Here is an 18,789-nt window from a genome sequence, read left to right as displayed (position 1 = left end):
TGATTATCTCTTTTAATAAAATTAATAGAGACTTTGTATCATCACAAAGCCTCATAGGACAGCCTTCATATATCTAAGTGTAGCAACCAATGACAGAAGTCTTGCCTTTGTTTCTATTATAAATGGAAAATAAACACACTGAATCCCCGGTGACTCTCCACAGTGGTGTCCCAGGCATGGCTGTCTTGGGATTTCCTCTCAAAGGTCTTGTTAGCTCTGCTTTTCTGTCATCATAAATATGTGTTCATCTTATGGTATAATTATCAGAAAACTTGGTTATATTTAATTAAATTGCACTTGCGCACAGCCTTATTTCGTTCCCTGAAAATAGATTGGAAGAGAATCTGCATATTCTCCTCTATTCCCCTTGGAAAATCTAACAATTGATACTTACACAATAAATCATCACTTACAGAAAAATGGAAAATCAAAGAGATAACTTTACTCAGAAGCTTCTAGACACATAAAAGTTATATGAGTTAGTTAGTATGGTCATCCAAACCTGAAGTTCCAGCTAGTAAGGACATTAGAGGCAGGGGATTGTGAGGTTGAGATCTGCCTGGGCAAAGTTAACAAAATAAAATTTAAAAAAAAATTAAAAACCAAGAGAAACATTCTAAAATTCAAGAATGTATTTTCTGGATTCTTCAATTTCCTTCTTCAAAGCTTCATGCTTTTCAGTGTAAAGGCTTTAAATCTCACTGGTTAATTTTTACCTAGCTAGCATGAATGGAATTGTTCTCCTGATTTCTTTCTCAACCTATTATTCATTGTTGGTATATAGGAAAGCTACTGATTTTTTGGGGGGGGCGGGGGGGGAAGAGTTCGGTCATGGGGCCTGAACTCTGGGCCTGGGCACTGTCCCTCAGCTCTTCAACTGAAGGCCAGAGCTCTACCACTTGAGCCACAGTGCCACTTCCAGCTTTTTTTCTTTTTGCTTATGTGGTGCTGGAGAATCGAACCCAGGGCCTCATGCATACAAGGAAAGCTACCACTGAGCCACCTTCCCAGCCCCAGCTACTGATTTTTATATGTTGATCTTATATCCTGCTACATTATCAACTGTTTTTCAGGTGTAAGATCTTCCAAGCACAGGATCACATCATCTGCAAAATAAGGATAATTTGGATTTTTCCTTTTCTATTTGAATTCATTTCTTTCTCTTGTCTTATTGCTTTGGCTAGGAATTCCAACACTACTGTATGTGACATAAGAGTGAGGAGAGTAAAAACTTTTTGCCATTCCAGATGTTGCCTGTATTGTAGGTCTGTTATAGATAGTCTTTATTATTGTGAGGTACATTGCTTCTATTCCTCCTATGTTCATCAGAGCTTTTTATCATAAAAGGATTGTGAATTTTATCCAAAGATTTTTGTATATCAGTTGAAATGATCACATAATTTTCCTTGACTCTGTTTATGTGTTATATTGATTTAAGTATGTCAAACATCCTCACATTCCTGGATTGAAACTTGGTTGTTATGTAGGGTCTTTCTTGTGGTATGATCCTTTAAACATATGTATTGAGCTTGGAAGAACTTTGTTTATCAAAATGATCTAAAGCTTTCTTTATTTGTTGTATCCTTATCAAGTTTTGGAATGAATGCAGTACTGGACTTCATAGAATAAATTTAGTAATGTTCCTTCGCTTTCTATTTCATGAAAAACTTTGAGGAATATTGGTGTTAATTCTTCTTTGACTATCTGATAGAATTTGGTAGTGAGTCCATCAAATCTTTGTTGTTGTTTTTTATTAATGCTCCAATCTTATTGCTTATTATAGATCTGTTTATATGGCTTATAGTCTCATGGTTCAATTTTGGTAAATCAAATGCATCCAGAAATTTAATCATTTCTGGTAGATTTTCCAACTTATTTGAATATGTTTTCAAAGTACTCATTCATGATTATCTGTATTTCACTGATGGTTATTTTGATATCTAATTTTATTATTTAAATCTTAGCTCAGTTATGAAAACTGAGTGAGGTAGCTGATCAGGCTTCAGGCTCATCCATACATAACAAGAAATCAATATCTGTATTTGTTTATATTATACTCTGTCCATGATAAATGTTCCATTAGCATCAGCCCTATTAGATCAACATTTCCTGATTGTTGTTCCATTTTGCTTATTGTTGCAATAATTTCATTCACTGTATCGCTGACATCTGAGACTCTTAATCACATCTCTGAGGAAAGAGCATATCTAGTGCCAATGAGCTAACATCTTTATATTTTCAAAATTGTTTAGGGTTGAAGTTAAAAAATTTAGAGACAGAGACAGAGAGAAAATGAAGAGACAATATCATGACTTTTGACATCAACTGCTTAGAATTAAACCAAATTTCATAGGTTGTTGAATGCTTAGTCTTTCACAAGATAGCTCTCATTCCATATGCCATCTGCAAGTGTAGGAGCCAGAAGTGCTCAACCCTCAACCTTGAACATCTGGCTACAAAGTTAAGGATACCAAGTAACCTCTGAGATTTTATAATTTGTGAGAATGACTCAAAACTCAGGAAAGTGCTATACTTATGATTAAGTTTGGTCATAGAAACATCATAAACATTAGAGTCCCATGGAAAGAGACATAGGTGAGTTGTGTGAGGGCCCAAACACAAAGCTCTTTTGTCTTCAAGATGCATAATCCTCCAGAAAATATGGGCAGTATTGCCAACTGAGGAAGCCCACCTGAGCTTTGACGTCAAGCTTAAACTGAGGCTTCCTCTCTAAGCATAATTGATTTTGATTATTGGTTCTGTAGCTGAAAACAAGTCTCTAGCCTCCTTCCCTTCATGAAGGTCAGGCAACTATCACCAAGACTCAAAGCCTCTAATCTCTTTATCATATTTGGGAGCCCATCATGGTTCTTGTTAGGAACATGACAAGATATGATCCAAACGATTCATGTATGTCAAAAATAATTTTGTCACTTGAGAAATTTTGGTGGTCAGAGCAGCCCCCTGTCAGGAAACTAGGACAAAAACATGACAAGTTCTTATTACATATTAACAGACTCCCATCTCTTTCAATAATCTGTACCTTCTAGCCTCCATAAAAGTTACTATGTACTTTGGGTTTATGTATAATGTACCCCCACACCACCATACTAAATTTTTGTGTACGATACTATAGAATGTTTTTTGCTCATTCCTGTGTTTCTTGAAACTACTGCACAACCTGATAGGCTCAAACTTTCTAACACAAAAGAAGAACTTAAGTAAACAAGCCATTTATTACACTGAAATAAATGAATGTCTTAATGCAATGCAACATTGTCTCATTTGTCCTCTTGGTGCTGTAGGCAGTCTTTAACGAACTTTATCCCAAATATTTCTTCAGAGCCAACATCACTTCTTTATTCCGAAGCGTGTATATCAGTGGATTCAGCACCGGGGTGACTGCACTGTAGATGATGGCCACCATCCGGTCCTCACTCATGGATGTGGCTGAGGCAGGGCGAATGTATGTAAAACCCACAGGTCCGTAGAAAAGACATACCACCGTGAAATGTGAGGCACAAGTGGAGAGAGCTTTCTGAAGAATTCTGCAGGACCGGTTCTTGAAGAGCAGATAGCTAATAATGTAGAAGTAGGAAAGGAGTGTGAGGAAGAAAGCTCCCATGGATATGCTGCCTGTGACAACAGAAAGAAGCCACTGGTTGAGTTCTGTGTTGTTACAGGCCAGTTCCAAGAGGGGCTTGACATCACAGAAGAAGTGATTGAGCTTCCAAGAGCGACAGAAGTTCAGCCGTGCAGTCATGACAGAATGCATCAGAGCATAAAAGAAGCTGATCATCCAGGCTACAGCTGCCAACAGAACACACAGCTGAGGGTTCATAATGATGGTATAGCGCAGGGGGTTGCAGATGGCCACAAAGCGATCAAAGGCCATGACAGCCAGCAAGATGGCTTCTGTGCTTCCCAGAAAATGGAAGAAATGTAGCTGAGTGATGCAGCCTAGAAAAGATATGGTCTTGTGTGTGGACAGGAGGTTTACAAGCACCTTGGGCAAGGTTACTGAAGAATAACAAATATCCAGGCATGAAAGATTTCCCAGGAAAAAATACATAGGGGAATGGAGTTTGGGCTCCAAAATAACAATTATTAATATAGCTGCATTTCCAACCAAGTTTATCAGGTAAATGATCAAGAATATCACAAAGAAGACAGGTTGTAGCTCCTGAACAGCAGTCAAGCCAAGTAAAAAAAATTCATCCACCATGGTAATATTCTCCATCATCTTGAGGAACAAATGTAAAAATAGCAATGAGGTATATTTTCTGATTTTTTTTTCTTTCACCTTGTTATTAAGTGAAAGGAGCTTACTATTTAGAGGAATCTAGGGGTGAGCTACAGTATAAAGAATGTTTAGGAGATACCTGAGACGCAGTCCGGGACGAAGGAGCCAGACGCAGCGGTGGAGCGGATTCTACTCAACACCAGCAAGAACCGACAAGGAGCGGACAACTTCATCCTGCACTTTGCAGACCAGAGACGACCCGAGATCCATGACTCCGCGTGAGTAGAAGCCCCACTTCCTCACTCCTCTGGGAGCAGAGGAGGGAAGGCCACCCCTCCCCCCACCAGCACCGGTGATCTCCATCTTGGATACCGACAAAGCTCGGAGGAGCGGCTAGCTCCAGCTCAGGCCTTGGAATAGAGCTAGTCATTTGGCAGTTCACGGGAACTTGGCGGCGAGGTGACCTCACAGACTCAGTTCCATCCAGGGAGGGGTCGCCCAGCTCAGGCACCAGCCATTGGAGTGGCTTTCCTCACCGGGTAACCAGAGCCAGAGGCTGCCCCGCCCTCTAGCAGCCACCACAATCAATTGAAAAACAGAAACCCTGAGAATGGCTCCAGGCTGGGTGCTGTGAGTTTTTTTTTCACAAAATAGCCACAGGGAAAAGCTACTGTTCCTTGAAAGACCTCAACTCTACCCAGAACCTAGCCTCATCACTGCATCCCCCTCTTTTGTGATTCTCAAAGCAGATCACCCTCCCAGTAAACTAACCTGGGAGGGGGATCTCAAAATCTTGGGTAAAGCAGAGTATTTTTCTGCCTGTTCCAACAAACTGACTTAAGAAACCAATCAAGCCACAGGACCTCAAGCTGACCAGAGACTCCAACCAGACTCTGGTTACAGACAAAAGGGAGATACAGGACTCTTCCCACCCCTCCCAAAAAAAAAAAAAAAAAAAAATCAAAGAACTTTTTTTTTCTTCTTCTTCTTCTTTTCTTTTTTTCTTTTTCTTGTTTTGTTTTTTTTTCGTTTTTTGTTACCTTATATATATATAAAAAAATTTTTTTTTGCTTTTCTAAAACTTTTATTAATCTTTAATTTTTGCCTCTTCTGAAAAAATAATTGTTTTCCATTAATTTTTTTTTTCTCCTCTTATAATTTTTATTTTAGGAATACGTGAATGTGTGTTTTCTTTTCTTTTCTTGTCTTCTTTCTCTTTTTCATTCATTCTTAATTATCTTTTTGTTTTTGTTTTTTTTCTAGCTCTACTGAACTTCTGATCTTTTCTTCTCACTTTCCTATCCTTTCCAACTTTTCCTCTTTGTTCACCTTTATGTGACTTAACTCTTGTCCTGCACATCCTCAGATAAACCCGTAGTTAACCAGTAGACCCTATCCCCCATTGTGTACACACTTAATCCACAAACTTATTACTCAATTCAAAACCTCTGAGACTTAAATTCATTAATAACAGTACTACCTCTTTATACCTATATAATATTTTAAGCATTTTTTAAAAGTTTTTCTCATCTCCTCTATGTCCCTCCCTTTCTCTCAACATATTCATATCCCTCTATAAATAGATGGTCTTTTAATCTCTAAAATAACATTAATTTTTACGTCTCTATTTTTTTTCTGGTCTCTTTTCATTCCTCTTTCCCTTTCTTCCCTTTTCTCTCTCTCTCTACTTACATCCTACCCAACCTATTTCCTGCATTGTGATTAGGACATAGTTAACTCTCCCTGTGCCTTCCCACACCAATCTATGCCTATTTTTTACCCACATCTCTCCCTAACCCTAATAATTTCTGGTTTTCCAAATTCTTCTCTGCGGTTCAAAGTCCTTTAACATATAGTTGTTTGATGTCGAATAGATGTATCTGTTGAACTAGATTGTATCTGTAGAATATTGACTGTACAAATGCAAACTTTGGTTGATGGTTGCCTTAAGATAGTGTTCTAGCACAAAACTGGTGCTATCTTCATCTCAAATGGGCAGAGTAAGCCGGAAAAACACAAGAAAAATGGCAAATTCGGGTATCTCAATTCCCAATCCTGATAATCAGGGGTTAGAACAGATAATGAATAATCCAGAGGAGAGTTCCCAAACAGCTCTACAAACACTGCTGGCAAACATGATAAATGAAAAGTTTGACAACGTACAAAGGACTCTGTATGAGCGTGATAGGGAGAGAGAGGAGGCATCCCAGAAGTTTATACAGGAATATCATAAGCGTGAGGAAGCTACTCAAAAACTGATACAGGATTTGCGTGAACAACTTGAGAATACTCAAAGAGAAAGGGAGGAATGGCGTGAGCAGACTGAGAACACTCAAAGAGATCTGCAGGAATCCCGCGAACGGGAGGAAGCTAATCAAAGAGTAATACAGGAATTGAGAGACCAGGTAGAGAACACACAAAGATCACTAAAGGCATTCATGGAATCCATTAACAAAGAGATGAAGGAAGTCAGGGAGACCACAAAGGGAATGCTGAATGGAACCCAACAGAAGGAATGGGAGCCCAAAGAAACCATAACCAATCAACTAAGTGATTTGAGGACAAACACTGAACACCAAATTAAGGAAGTAAAGAAATTCATACAAGACCTAAAGCAGAGCTTCAACAAAGAACTTGAAGCCATCAAAGCTGACCAACTAGAAGGAAAAGAGATAAAAAACAAAGTAGAGAGTCTTGACAGCAGGTTAGAACATGCAGAAGATCGAATCTCAGGGATTGAAGACAGCCTAGATATTATAGAGAAAGAACATACAACCATCCAAGACAAGTCCAAGAAATATGATAGATCTATCCAACACCTGGAAGACACCATCAGAAGGCCTAATCTAAGGATAATGGGTGTAGAGGAGCACCTAGAAACAGAAGTTAATGGTCTAGGAAATCTGTTTAACAGGATCCTAGCAGAGAACTTCCCAAACATGCAAAAAGATAGGCCTGTCCAGATACAAGAAGCCTTTAGAACCCCAAATAGACCAGACCAGAATAGGACATCCCACCGTCACATTATAATCCACACAGGATCAACTCAGAACAAGGAAAAGATCCTTAAAGCTGTCAGAGAGAAAAGGGTAATCACTTATAAAGGGAAACCAATTAGAATCACCTCAGATTTCTCAGCAGAGACAATCAAAGCAAGAAGAGCCTGGAATGATGTATGCCATGCCCTAAAAACAAACAACTATCAACCAAGAATACTGTACCCAGCTAAACTCTCCTTCATAACTGAAGGCCAAATAAAAACCTTCCACAGCAAAGAAAAATTGAAACAATACATCTCAACCAAACCAGCCCTACAAAAGATTCTTAAAGATGTCCTACACATAGAAAACCAACAAGACCGCAATAAAGGCCAAGAAACTGCACCCAAACTGAGAATCCAAGAACCATAGGAAGAACCCAGTTTTCGGAGCCCCCAAGAAGGTAGATAACATGGCAGGAACTCCCAAATACCTCTCAGTCCTATCTCTTAATGTTAACGGACTGAACTCTCCAATTAAGCGACATAGACTGTCTAGTTGGATTAAAAAACAAGACCCTTCTATCTGCTGCCTGCAGGAGTCACATCTTGCCCGTAAAAACAAACACATTTTCAATGTTAAAGGCTGGAACAAAATCTACCAAGCAAACGGACCGCATAAACAGGCGGGAGTTGCAATCCTAATATCAGATAAAATAGACTTCAAATTAAAATTCGTGAAAAGAGATAAAGAAGGTCGCTACATACTAATTAAAGGATCTCTCCTTCAGGAGGATATTACAATTCTAAATATCTATTCGCCAAACAATGGAGCACCCAAATTTATCAAAGAAACACTACTTTCCCTCAAATCCCATATAGATCCAAAGACATTAATCGTTGGGGATTTCAACACACCACTCTCCCCACTAGATAGATCGACTCGGCAAAAACTCAACAGAGAAACCGCAGATCTAAACAGCTGCATAGATCAACTAGACTTAACAGACATTTACCGAACATTTCACCCAGCAGCATCAGAATACACGTTTTTCTCAGCAGCACATGGAACGTTTTCTAAAATAGACCACATTTTAGGCCACAAAGCAAACTTGTCTAAATTCAGAAACATTGAAGTTATACCTTGCATTCTCTCTGACCACAAGGGAATAAAGTTAGAACTCAACACCAAAAGCCACCAAAGAAAGTCCGGTATCACATGGAGGCTGAACAACACACTGCTGAATCATGAGTGGGTCATGGAAGAGATTAGAAAGGAAATTCAAATGTTCATGCTATTCAACAAAAATGAACACACAAAATACCAGCTCCTCTGGGACACAGCAAAGGCAGTACTCAGAGGCAAGTTTATAGCTCTGAGCTCCTACATCAACAAATTGGAAAGATCTGAAACTAACAATTTAATGACACATCTAAACCTCCTTGAAAAAGAGCAGCAAGATAAACCCCAATCCAGTAGACGGAAAGAAATAATCAAAATTAAATCAGAATTAAATGAATTAGAATCCAAAAAAACTATAGAAAGAATCAACAAAACAAAGAGTTGGTTCTTCGAAAAACTCAACAAAATTGACAGACCCTTAGCAAATCTTATCAGAAAAAGAAGAGAACACACCCAAATTAATAAACTCAGAGATGAGAATGGAAACATCACCACGGAAACAAGCAAGATTCAGAATATTATAAGGGAATACTTCTCAAAACTTTATGCTAATAAGTTTGAGAACTTGACAGAAATGGACCTCTTCCTAGCAAATATTGACATGCCAAAACTAAACCAAGATGAGGTAAACTATCTTAACAGGCCCATATCAAGCATTGAAATAGAAACAGCAATAAGAGACCTCCCAGCTAAGAAAAGTCCAGGACCAGATGGTTTTACAGCGGAATTTTACAAGGCCTTCAAAGCAGAGCTCACACCAATTCTCCTCCAACTCTTCAATGAAATTGAAAGAGAAAGCTCACTACCGAACACATTCTATGAAGCCATCATAACCCTCATCCCAAAACCTGGCAGGGACTCATCAAAGAAAGAGAACTATAGACCCATTTCTTTGATGAACATTGATGCAAAACTTCTCAACAAAATTTTGGCCAACCGACTTCAACAATTCATCCAAAAAATCATACACCACGATCAAACAGGATTCATTTCAGGGATGCAAAGCTGGTTCAATATACGCAAATCAATTAATATTATTCATCACATCAACAGGAGCAAGAATAAGAACCACATGGTTATCTCAATAGACGCAGAAAAAGCATTCGACAAGATCCAACACCCCTTTATGATGAAGGTTTTGAAAAAATTAGGAATCCATGGAACATTCCTCAATACAATAAAGGCTGTATATGACAAACCTACAGCCAGCATTATACTCAATGGTGAAAAACTAAAGCCATTTCCTCTTAACTCAGGAACAAGACAAGGATGCCCACTCTCTCCACTTCTCTTCAATCTAGTATTAGAATGCCTAGCTACAGCAATAAGACAAGATGCAGACATAAAGGGGATCCAAATAGGGAAAGAAGAAATAAAACTCTCCCTCTTTGCAGATGACATGATCTTGTATTTAAAGAATCCCATAGACTCCACTCCCAAATTACTCAAGCTGATTCAAAACTTTGGCAAAGTAGCAGGTTATAAAATTAACCCCCAAAAATCAATGGCTTTTCTGTATGCCAACAATGAGAAAAGTGTGGCTGAAATTAGGAAAGCAACTCCATTTGTAATAGCCCCACAAAAAATAAAATACCTAGGAATTAACTTAACTAAAGAAGTGAAGGACCTCTATGATGAAAACTTTAAAATCTTGAAAAAGGAAATCAACACAGAACTTAAAAAATGGCAAAACCTCCCATGCTCCTGGATTGGAAAGATTAACATCGTGAAAATGGCAATACTCCCCAAGGCTATCTACAAATTCAACGCAATACCTATCAAAATTCCACCCTCATTCTTCAAGGAAATAGAAGAGGCAATCCAAAAATTCATATGGAACAATAAAAGACCCCGAATAGCAAAAACGCTCCTCAACGGAAAGAACACTGCTGGAGGAATATCAGTACCAAATTTCAAACTCTACTATAAAGCCATAGTAATCAAAACAGCTTGGTATTGGCATAAGAACAGACCTCAGGACCAATGGAATAGAATTGAAAACCCAGAAATGAACCTACAGACCTATAGCCATCTAATCTTCGATAAGGGAGCTAAAACAATAGAATGGAAGACAGACAGCCTCTTCAGTAAATGGTGCTGGCAAAACTGGTTAACTACATGTAGAAAACTAAAGCTAGATCCTTATATATCACCCTGCACCAGAATCAACTCCAAATGGATCAAAGACCTTGAACTCAAAGCAGACACTCTGAAAACATTACAGGATGGAATAGGAGAAACCCTGGGTCTCCTTGGCACAGGCCGAAATTTTCTGAATAAAGACCCGGAAACACAACAAATCAAAGAAAGGCTGGACAAATGGGATTGTATAAGGTTGCAGAGCTTCTGCAGGGCAAATGACATAGCTAGCAAGATCAATAGAAAGCCCACGGACTGGGAGAAGATCTTTACTAGCCATACAACGGACAAGGGTCTCATATCTAAAATATACTTGGAACTCAAAAAATTAAACCACCCAACAACAAATCCTCAAAGAAACAACTGCCCAATAAGTAAGTGGGCGAAAGACTTAAAGAGAAGCTTCTCTGAAGAAGAAAGAAGGATGGCCAATAGACACATGAAGAAATGTTCAACATCCCTAGCCATAAAAGAAATGCAAATCAAAACAACATTGAGATATCACCTCACTCCAGTTAGAACAGCAAAAATCAAGAACTCTAACAACAACAGATGCTGGAGGGGATGTGGACAGAAAGGAACCTTACTTCATTGTTGGTGGGAATGTAAACTTGTTCAACCACTTTGGAAAGCAGTATGGAGGTTCCTCAAAAGACTCCACATAGAGCTCCCCAATGACCCAGCAATCCCACTTTTGGGCATTTACCCAAATGATCACAAACAAGGCCACACTAAAGCTACCAGCACAACTATGTTTATTGCAGCATTATTTACCATAGCTAAGACATGGAACCAACCCAGATGCCCCTCAGTAGATGAATGGATCAAGAAGATGTGGTATATATACACAATGGAATTCTATGCCTCCATCAGAAAGAATGACATTTCCCCATTTGTTAGGAAATGGAAAGGCTTGGAAAAAATTATATTAAGTGAAGTAAGCCAGGCCCAAAGAAACATAGGTCCCATGGTTTCCCTTATTTGCAATATCTAGTATAGGTATGAGTCAAGCGGAAAAAGTCAAATAATGTGATGTTAGGAAAACGAAACCTCAAATATGTATTTTAATGTTTTTGTTTCTTTCATGCATGTGTTTCTAACGCATTTATAATATTATCTCTTTGTTGCTTTGTATGTCCCTCCCCCACAGTGTAACCCCCGCTTTCACTATATTTGATGTCAGTATAACATGTGGAGGAGATGGGGACAAACAAGTCGTTTAAGGATTCAGGTGGACCTGTTGCAACAATGAGAAGTACAAAATGTCATGTCAAAACCAGCTTTACAATGTCGGGGGGGGGGGGGGGGAGGGGTGGTATGATTGGGTGGGAGGGAGGGGGGAGGCTGGGAAGGGAGGTGAAGGGTAAACAAAGGAGGAGGCTGCAATGCTTGGTAAGAAATGTATGCATTATCTTGCCCATGTAATTGTAACCCCTCTGTACAGTATGTTCTCAAATAAAATTAAATTAAATTAAAAAAAAAAAAAAAAAGAATGTTTAGGAACAGTAAAGTTAATTTACTCGTGACAAAATCAAAGAAAACCAATGTACCTGATCAATGCTGACTTGGTAAAATGGTATTAGATTAATTAAATCAGTGGGCATAGATAAAGAGCACTTTTTATAAGTAGAATAGTAGGAGCATAACTTTCAAATATAACATTTGCATTCAAGTTTAGACAACTCTAAAACATACAAAGCAAATAGTTGCCCAACTTATGGTTTTAGACTCTGATGTAGTCCTGGTAAATCATTCTTTTTTTTTTTTTTTTCATTTTACCCGAGATGTTAAAATTCAACAGGAAAGCCACCCATCCCTATTGACAATCTAAAACTTTGGAGAAACACAGATAAAACCCACAAACCTCAAATATTATGTAAGTAGATGGAAGATATAATAAAATTTGCCCTAGTACCACATGGCAGTGAAGTCATGGGTATACTTGAGAGAACTGAATTGGTGATAAGTTCTGGCAAGTTTTAAAATTGACAAGAATAAAGAATAGTCAAATTCACAATCATAATGAGAAATTTTAACATAACCCTATATACATATCAGCCAGAAAGTCACTACGGGTCTAAAAATCTGAACCTATTTCACAAATTTTTTAATACATAAAGAACATCAAACTCAGCATGAATTCCTGATATTGCTAATTACCCAAAACACAAAATCAAAAATAAAATGAATCTTTTTAAAATTTTTCAAAAGATTGAATCATTCAAACAGTGTTCTTTGTGACAACAGAATTAGAAAAGAATAAGAAATAGATGTCTTCTTTAAAAACTCAATCCTTCAAGCATTGCATACTTAATAATTCCTAGATAACAGGAGAAATCCAAAGAGAAATTAGAAAATATTTTCAATGCTTAAAAAGATAAGATACATTAAAATTTTTGACATACAGCCAAAGAAATAAACAGAAAAATTATTGACCATTATCATTGACCTATGTTAGAAAAGAGGAAATGGAAAACCACAAAGAAATGACAAATATTTAAGTGACATATGCTAATTACCTTAATTCTATCATTACCTAATATGTTTAACATCATATTATACATAAATATGTACAATTATTACATATTTAGTCAGATGTAAATGATGAAAATAATAATTGGAATCATTAAATAGAACACAAAAATGCAATAAAATTCAGGTTAAAGCCAGTACTGAAAAAGTTTACAAAAGTGGTAAATTCAGTGAGAATATACATTACTAAATTAAAAATGGTATTATCATCCAAGACACGGTCACAAAAGGTTTTACTTGGTTGTTGTTGTTTTTAATGTACTACATGATTTATTTTTTCTTTTGTGTTTTTCCCCCTATGGTTTATCCCCTGTTGTCACTGTATGTGAGTTTGGTACTCTGGGTATTGTTTATACGTTTATCTGAATTAGAGAAGAGAAGGGGAACAACAAAATGTTGAGACAAAGGACGAAGGGGGAACCAACGCAACAGTGCTACTCACATGACAATATGTTGGAAATGATCTCACACAACTTGGGGAGGGGGTTGGGAAGAGAAAAAGAGGGAGAAAAATAAGGGAGAAATAACAAGTTGGATGAGAAATGTACTCACTACCTTACTTATGTAACTGTAACCCTGCTGTACATCACCTTGACAGTAAAATTAAAATTAAAAAATAATATTATCAGATTCTATCAATGTCAAAATTTATAACATCATTACAAACAAATGTTTTGTCAATGAACTTGATAATTAAATTTTAAAATTACCTCAATCCCAAACAACTCTTAAAATCTCCAGGTTGAAGAAAGAAAATTTGAATTGTTTGATATTTATATAAGAAACTGAAGCTATTATTTAAAACTTTCCCCCAAAAGGGCTGGATGCTGGTAGTTCATGCCTGTAATCCTTGCTACTCAGGAGGCTGAGATCAGAAGGGTCACTGTCTGAAGCCTACTTGGGTAGAAAAGACCATCTCCAGTTAATTAGCAAACACCCAGGCTGAAGGCATGGCTCAAGGGGCAAGGTATTCCAGCAGTGAGCAAGCAAACTGAAGGAAAGCAGGAGGCCCTGAGTTCAAGCCCCATAATCTGAAGAAGAAGAAAAAAGATACACAACAATTACAGGTTTTAATGGTGAAATCCACCAAATAACAACAGTAACTTACATAAAACTTCAAAGAAAGAAAAAGTACACACTTTTTAGTTTCTTTTATAAGGCAAGGATAGTCTTTACACTTAAAAGAAAGAACTTAACAGGAAGAAAAAAATCACACATAAATATAAATGAGTAAGAACAAGCAATGTCTAAAAGGAAAGTCACAACAAAAGGAAATGTATTTTAAGACAAAAGGTAATTTAATATTTGAAAAGTAATTAATAGATACATAGTAGATCCAGGCACCCTTGGCTCACACCTGTGATCATAGCTACTCAGAAGGGTGAGTTCTGAGGATCATGGTTCAAAGTGAGCCCAGGGAAAGTCTGAGACACTTATTTCCAATTGATCACCAAAAAAGCCAGAGGTGGAGCTGTGGCTCCAGTGGTAGAGCACTAGCCTTGAGTAAAAATATGTCAGGGACAGCGCCCAGTCCCTGAGTTCAAACCCTAGGACTCTCTCTCTCTCTCTCTCTCTCTCTCTCTCTCTCTCTCTCTCTCTCTCTCTCTCTCTCTCTCTCTCACACACACACACACACACACACACACACATACACACACACACACAAATCTCCTTGTCCTTTGAATCAAAGGTTATTTCAAACAAGCCCCATTTTTCCTTAGCTACCTTCTGCAGTTCTTACCTTTATTAATCATTCTAAGTCTCTGGATGCAAATAGGTCATCTGTAATCCTAGCTACCCAAGAGATTAACATCTGAAGGATTGAGGTTTGAAGCCAACCCCAGGCAGAAAAGTCTGAGCGTCTATCTCCAGTTAATCAGCAAAATGTCAGGCTGGAGGGTTGGCTCAAATAGTAACAAGCCACTTAGGAGCAAGAAAGCCAATCAAGAGTATAAGGCCCTATATTCACACCCTTGTACCTACAAAGAAATAATGTTAACTCTCTATAACATCAATACCAAGCATCTTAGATTCAAACTACCATCAGGTGACTTTCTTTCTCTTTCCAATATTATAGGTCTTACTTCAGCTTCTACAATCAAGTAACCTTTTTATTTAGCCCTCACTATTGTCATGCATTCCTATTTCTCCTTACTCTTCTCAAACCCATTAAAGAATAAGGGTTAAGATTGCTCTCTTGAGAACTAGGAATGTGGCTTAGTTGTAGAGTGCTTGCCTAGCATGCATGAGGCCCTGGGTTCAATTTCTCAGTATCATATAAATAAAATAATTTTTTTAAAGATAGCTCTTTGAATGCATCCTTATATCCGCTGGCCAACTTGTGCTTCATGTCCTCACCTGGAAAATCCTTTTAAAAAATAAAGACTATTTACTGTGCATCTATACTTCCCTGATAAGCATGAGTGAAGGAAAATAGACATGCACATTCTTCTCCATTTAAATTCATTAATTCTCATCTGCAGTGAAATCTTGTAGATATTATGGACTCACCTGCTTACTCAGACACCAAACAGGCCTGTCTGAAAATACTAGCAGCAAGATCGTGGCAGGATACACCACATTGCTTGCCAACAATCTCTGGATGAGCTGACTGAAGATGTTTCCATGTGAGAGCCAATCTTCAAATATTAAAAGCCTATTTCTTCAACTATGTAGATCCCAACAAAGCTAGAAAGATCCCAGATATGAAAGCTCGGAAATTTCAAACAACTGCATATTTCACTTTGTCTTGTTAGCCCATGCCTCTAACTCTTCATTTCTATTCTCTCTTAGGCAGCACATGACGTCTGAAACCTTGAAACAATACAACAGACAAAAGGGAATATCTACACGTTTCCTGCTGATATAACTACCCATGGTCTTGCAACTGTGCCAGTTATATGAATTACATATAATGATTTAGTTACGTATGAAGATCACTCTTCCACTTAAGTGGAACTTCCTCTGTTCTTGTAAGAACAACTCCCCAATTGTTATCTCCTTCCTTCCGGTCCTAAATCATAAAATTTTTCCCTCTAGCCAGGTTCTGGTGGCTCACACCTATAATATTAACTACTAAAAAGGCTGAAATCTGAGGATCATAGTTCTAAGCTAGCCCTGGCAGGAAACTGTGAGATTTTTATCTCCAATTAACCAGAGAGAGAGAGAGAGAGAGAGAGAGAGAGAGAAACAACAACAATAAAAAGAAAAGCCAGAAGTGGAGCTGTGACTCACATGGTAGAGTACTACCCTTGAGCTAAAACTCAGGAACAGTGTCTGGGACCTAAGTTCAAGCCCAGCACTGGCGTTAAATAAAACTAAATAAATGAAAAAATAAGCGATGACTTACCTGTTTTCTCTCCACCTTCACTCCCCTCTTTCCTTTATCTTTTCTCTCTTTATAACACAACTCATACATCTGACCACTTTATCATTGTCTCTATTGAAGACTCATACACAATCAGACATATAATTACAACATACATGTATACTTAATCACACAGACAGCAAACCCAAAACTCTCAAAAGAGTAACTATATTATCAAACTGAAAGCTTTCTAAACTAATGACTTGTGCCATGAGCCCATATATTATTAGATCTGTCCTCCTTTTCACAGCTTTGATTTAAATAAATTCTGCAGCAGCTGAGTATTGTGGCACCTGCCTTTAATCTCAGCATTCTAGAAGTTGAGGACAGGCCAGTCTTGACCTTAGCCCTATCAAAACCATGTCTTAAAAAAAAAAATAGTTCCCCAGGTACACTAACTCATCCAATCCTGTGATCTCAATGCCATTTCATCAGAAATAAAATACTACTATAGATCATTTTTGGCTATTTAAATCAATTTGGCCTTTATTCTTCTCAAAACATACCTTAGAAATGAGTATAACTTTCTACACAATATGGTTATCCAAAAACCTGAGACCCAGATTGTTTTGTCTCAAATAAAATTAACAGAGAGTTCTGGATGCTCAAAGTCCCATATGCCTCTTTGTTACTAATATCCTGTGTCTATGTGTAATATTGAACCTCAGAAAATCTCATCTCGTATTTTGGACAGAGAAAAAACAGTTGAAAACTTCCCAAGTGGCAGGATGGGCATTATGATCTTGGGATTTCCTCTTCTCTCCATGGAGTTATTTGCTCCATATTTCTCTTCCCCTAAGTATCATTTTATTTATTCCCTTCTTTTGTTCTTGGGAAGCCACCACACTGCTATTAAAAATAATCAATCTTGACAGACTGCTTTGTTGATAATGAGGGGGAAAAAGCATCTGAAAGAGAAACCACATCTCGTACCTTTGAGAAATCTAACATTTAGTGAATGCAAAAAGATAATTTAGAGAAACATAATAAAAACTGAAAATAATCAATTATAAGCTGGGTTCTACAGACATTTTAATGGAAAGATTTGGAAAAATTATGGTAAAACAGGGAAGACTGAACAGTAGAAATGAATTTGTTTAATTTATGTGTATAAGATTAGTTTTAGAGACGTTCAGCAGAAGCAACTTCATGTATGTATTAATGCATTATAATAATGCTATTGTAATAATGCAACACATCTATTGTACTATTGTACTATTATGATTTGTAGTGTTACCAAGTTTAAATAGAGAAAATATTTCCATATATAGGTATTCCAATTCATCAACAGCTAACAAAGTCTTATGACTTGTTAGAATTCCTGTCATACCAGACTTGTTTGCAAGTTTCTAAAGCTGTTTTCCCGTCTTTGGGGTCCTTTTCCCTCCACTTCCTCAAATTTCATTGTAAGGTGTCTTGGTATGGGTCTGTTCTACCATGGTAAGAACAATAAACCCCTGGAGAAGGCCATGAAAAATGTACATTTTTCCAGGTAAACTCACAAATTTTTTTGAGATTTTCCAATCATTCTTAATAGTCTTTATTTTTTATGGGGAGGGGTACTTGTAAAAAGTTTGGTTTCTTTTTCTTTTTTTTTTTAAGTCATGGGGCCTGAACTCTGGGCCTGGGCGCTGTCCCTGAGCTCTTCAGCTCAAGGCTAGCGCTGTACCACTTGAACCACAGTGCCACTTCTGGCCTTTTCTGCTTATGTGGTGCTGAGGAATCGAACCCAGGGCCTCAAGCATGCAAGGCAAGCACTCTACCACTGAGCCACCTTCCCAGTCCAAAGCTTGGATTTCTTGAGTAATAGCCTGGTGTCCTTACTATTCCAGTATGTCTGCTAATTTTCTCCACTTGTACAACTCCATGAGTCTTCCAACTTACCTGTTGAATTGTTGATTTACAAATTTCTTAAGTTTCCAAGATTTATTTTTGGTATTCTAGTATAGAATTTTGTAACATTCTCTTCCTGTTTTTCTCATTGTTTCTTATCTTTCTCATATGTTTTAGATACTGGGAATAGGTCTGTGGAACTAAGTTCTCCAGGTTCTCTGCTTACATGATTTCTATAAGCTTGTTCTCACAGCACTTAACTCAGTAGTGACTTTTTATTCATTTTATGACTTCTACTAAATGTGCATCTCCCTCAAGATAGTGCAAGGGTCCCATTTCCCAGGATCTTGCCTTCACTCTTTACTGATTCTTGGCTATCTAGTAGATGGGATGATTATCTGGTCACACTGGATGATGGACTATAATTTTGGTTGAGACACTGAAATCCCTCAATCCTTGACATCTTCCTGAGCTCTGATCCTAGGAGCTCCTCTCATAGAATTCTAGGATATTGG

At 37.7% G+C, this 18,789-nt stretch overlaps 1 protein-coding gene across 1 annotated transcript; it reads right to left on the bottom strand.

The window, feature by feature from the left end:
* Nucleotides 1–3,281: 3,281 nt before the first annotated feature.
* On the bottom strand, nucleotides 3,282–4,240 carry LOC122111186 (olfactory receptor 12D3-like). Its single transcript, XM_042683917.1, is given in 2 exon segments — nucleotides 3,282–3,334; nucleotides 3,337–4,240. Coding segments are annotated over 2 exon segments (957 nt in total).
* Nucleotides 4,241–18,789: the final 14,549 nt, after the last annotated feature.

This window comes from Dipodomys spectabilis, unplaced genomic scaffold, assembly GCF_019054845.1.
Source record: "Dipodomys spectabilis isolate Male_0828 unplaced genomic scaffold, ASM1905484v1 ptg000085l, whole genome shotgun sequence".
NCBI lineage: Eukaryota > Metazoa > Chordata > Mammalia > Rodentia > Heteromyidae > Dipodomys > Dipodomys spectabilis.
The sequence above is the reverse complement of the archived record's forward strand: the minus strand, read 5'-3'. Positions and strand labels throughout refer to the sequence as shown.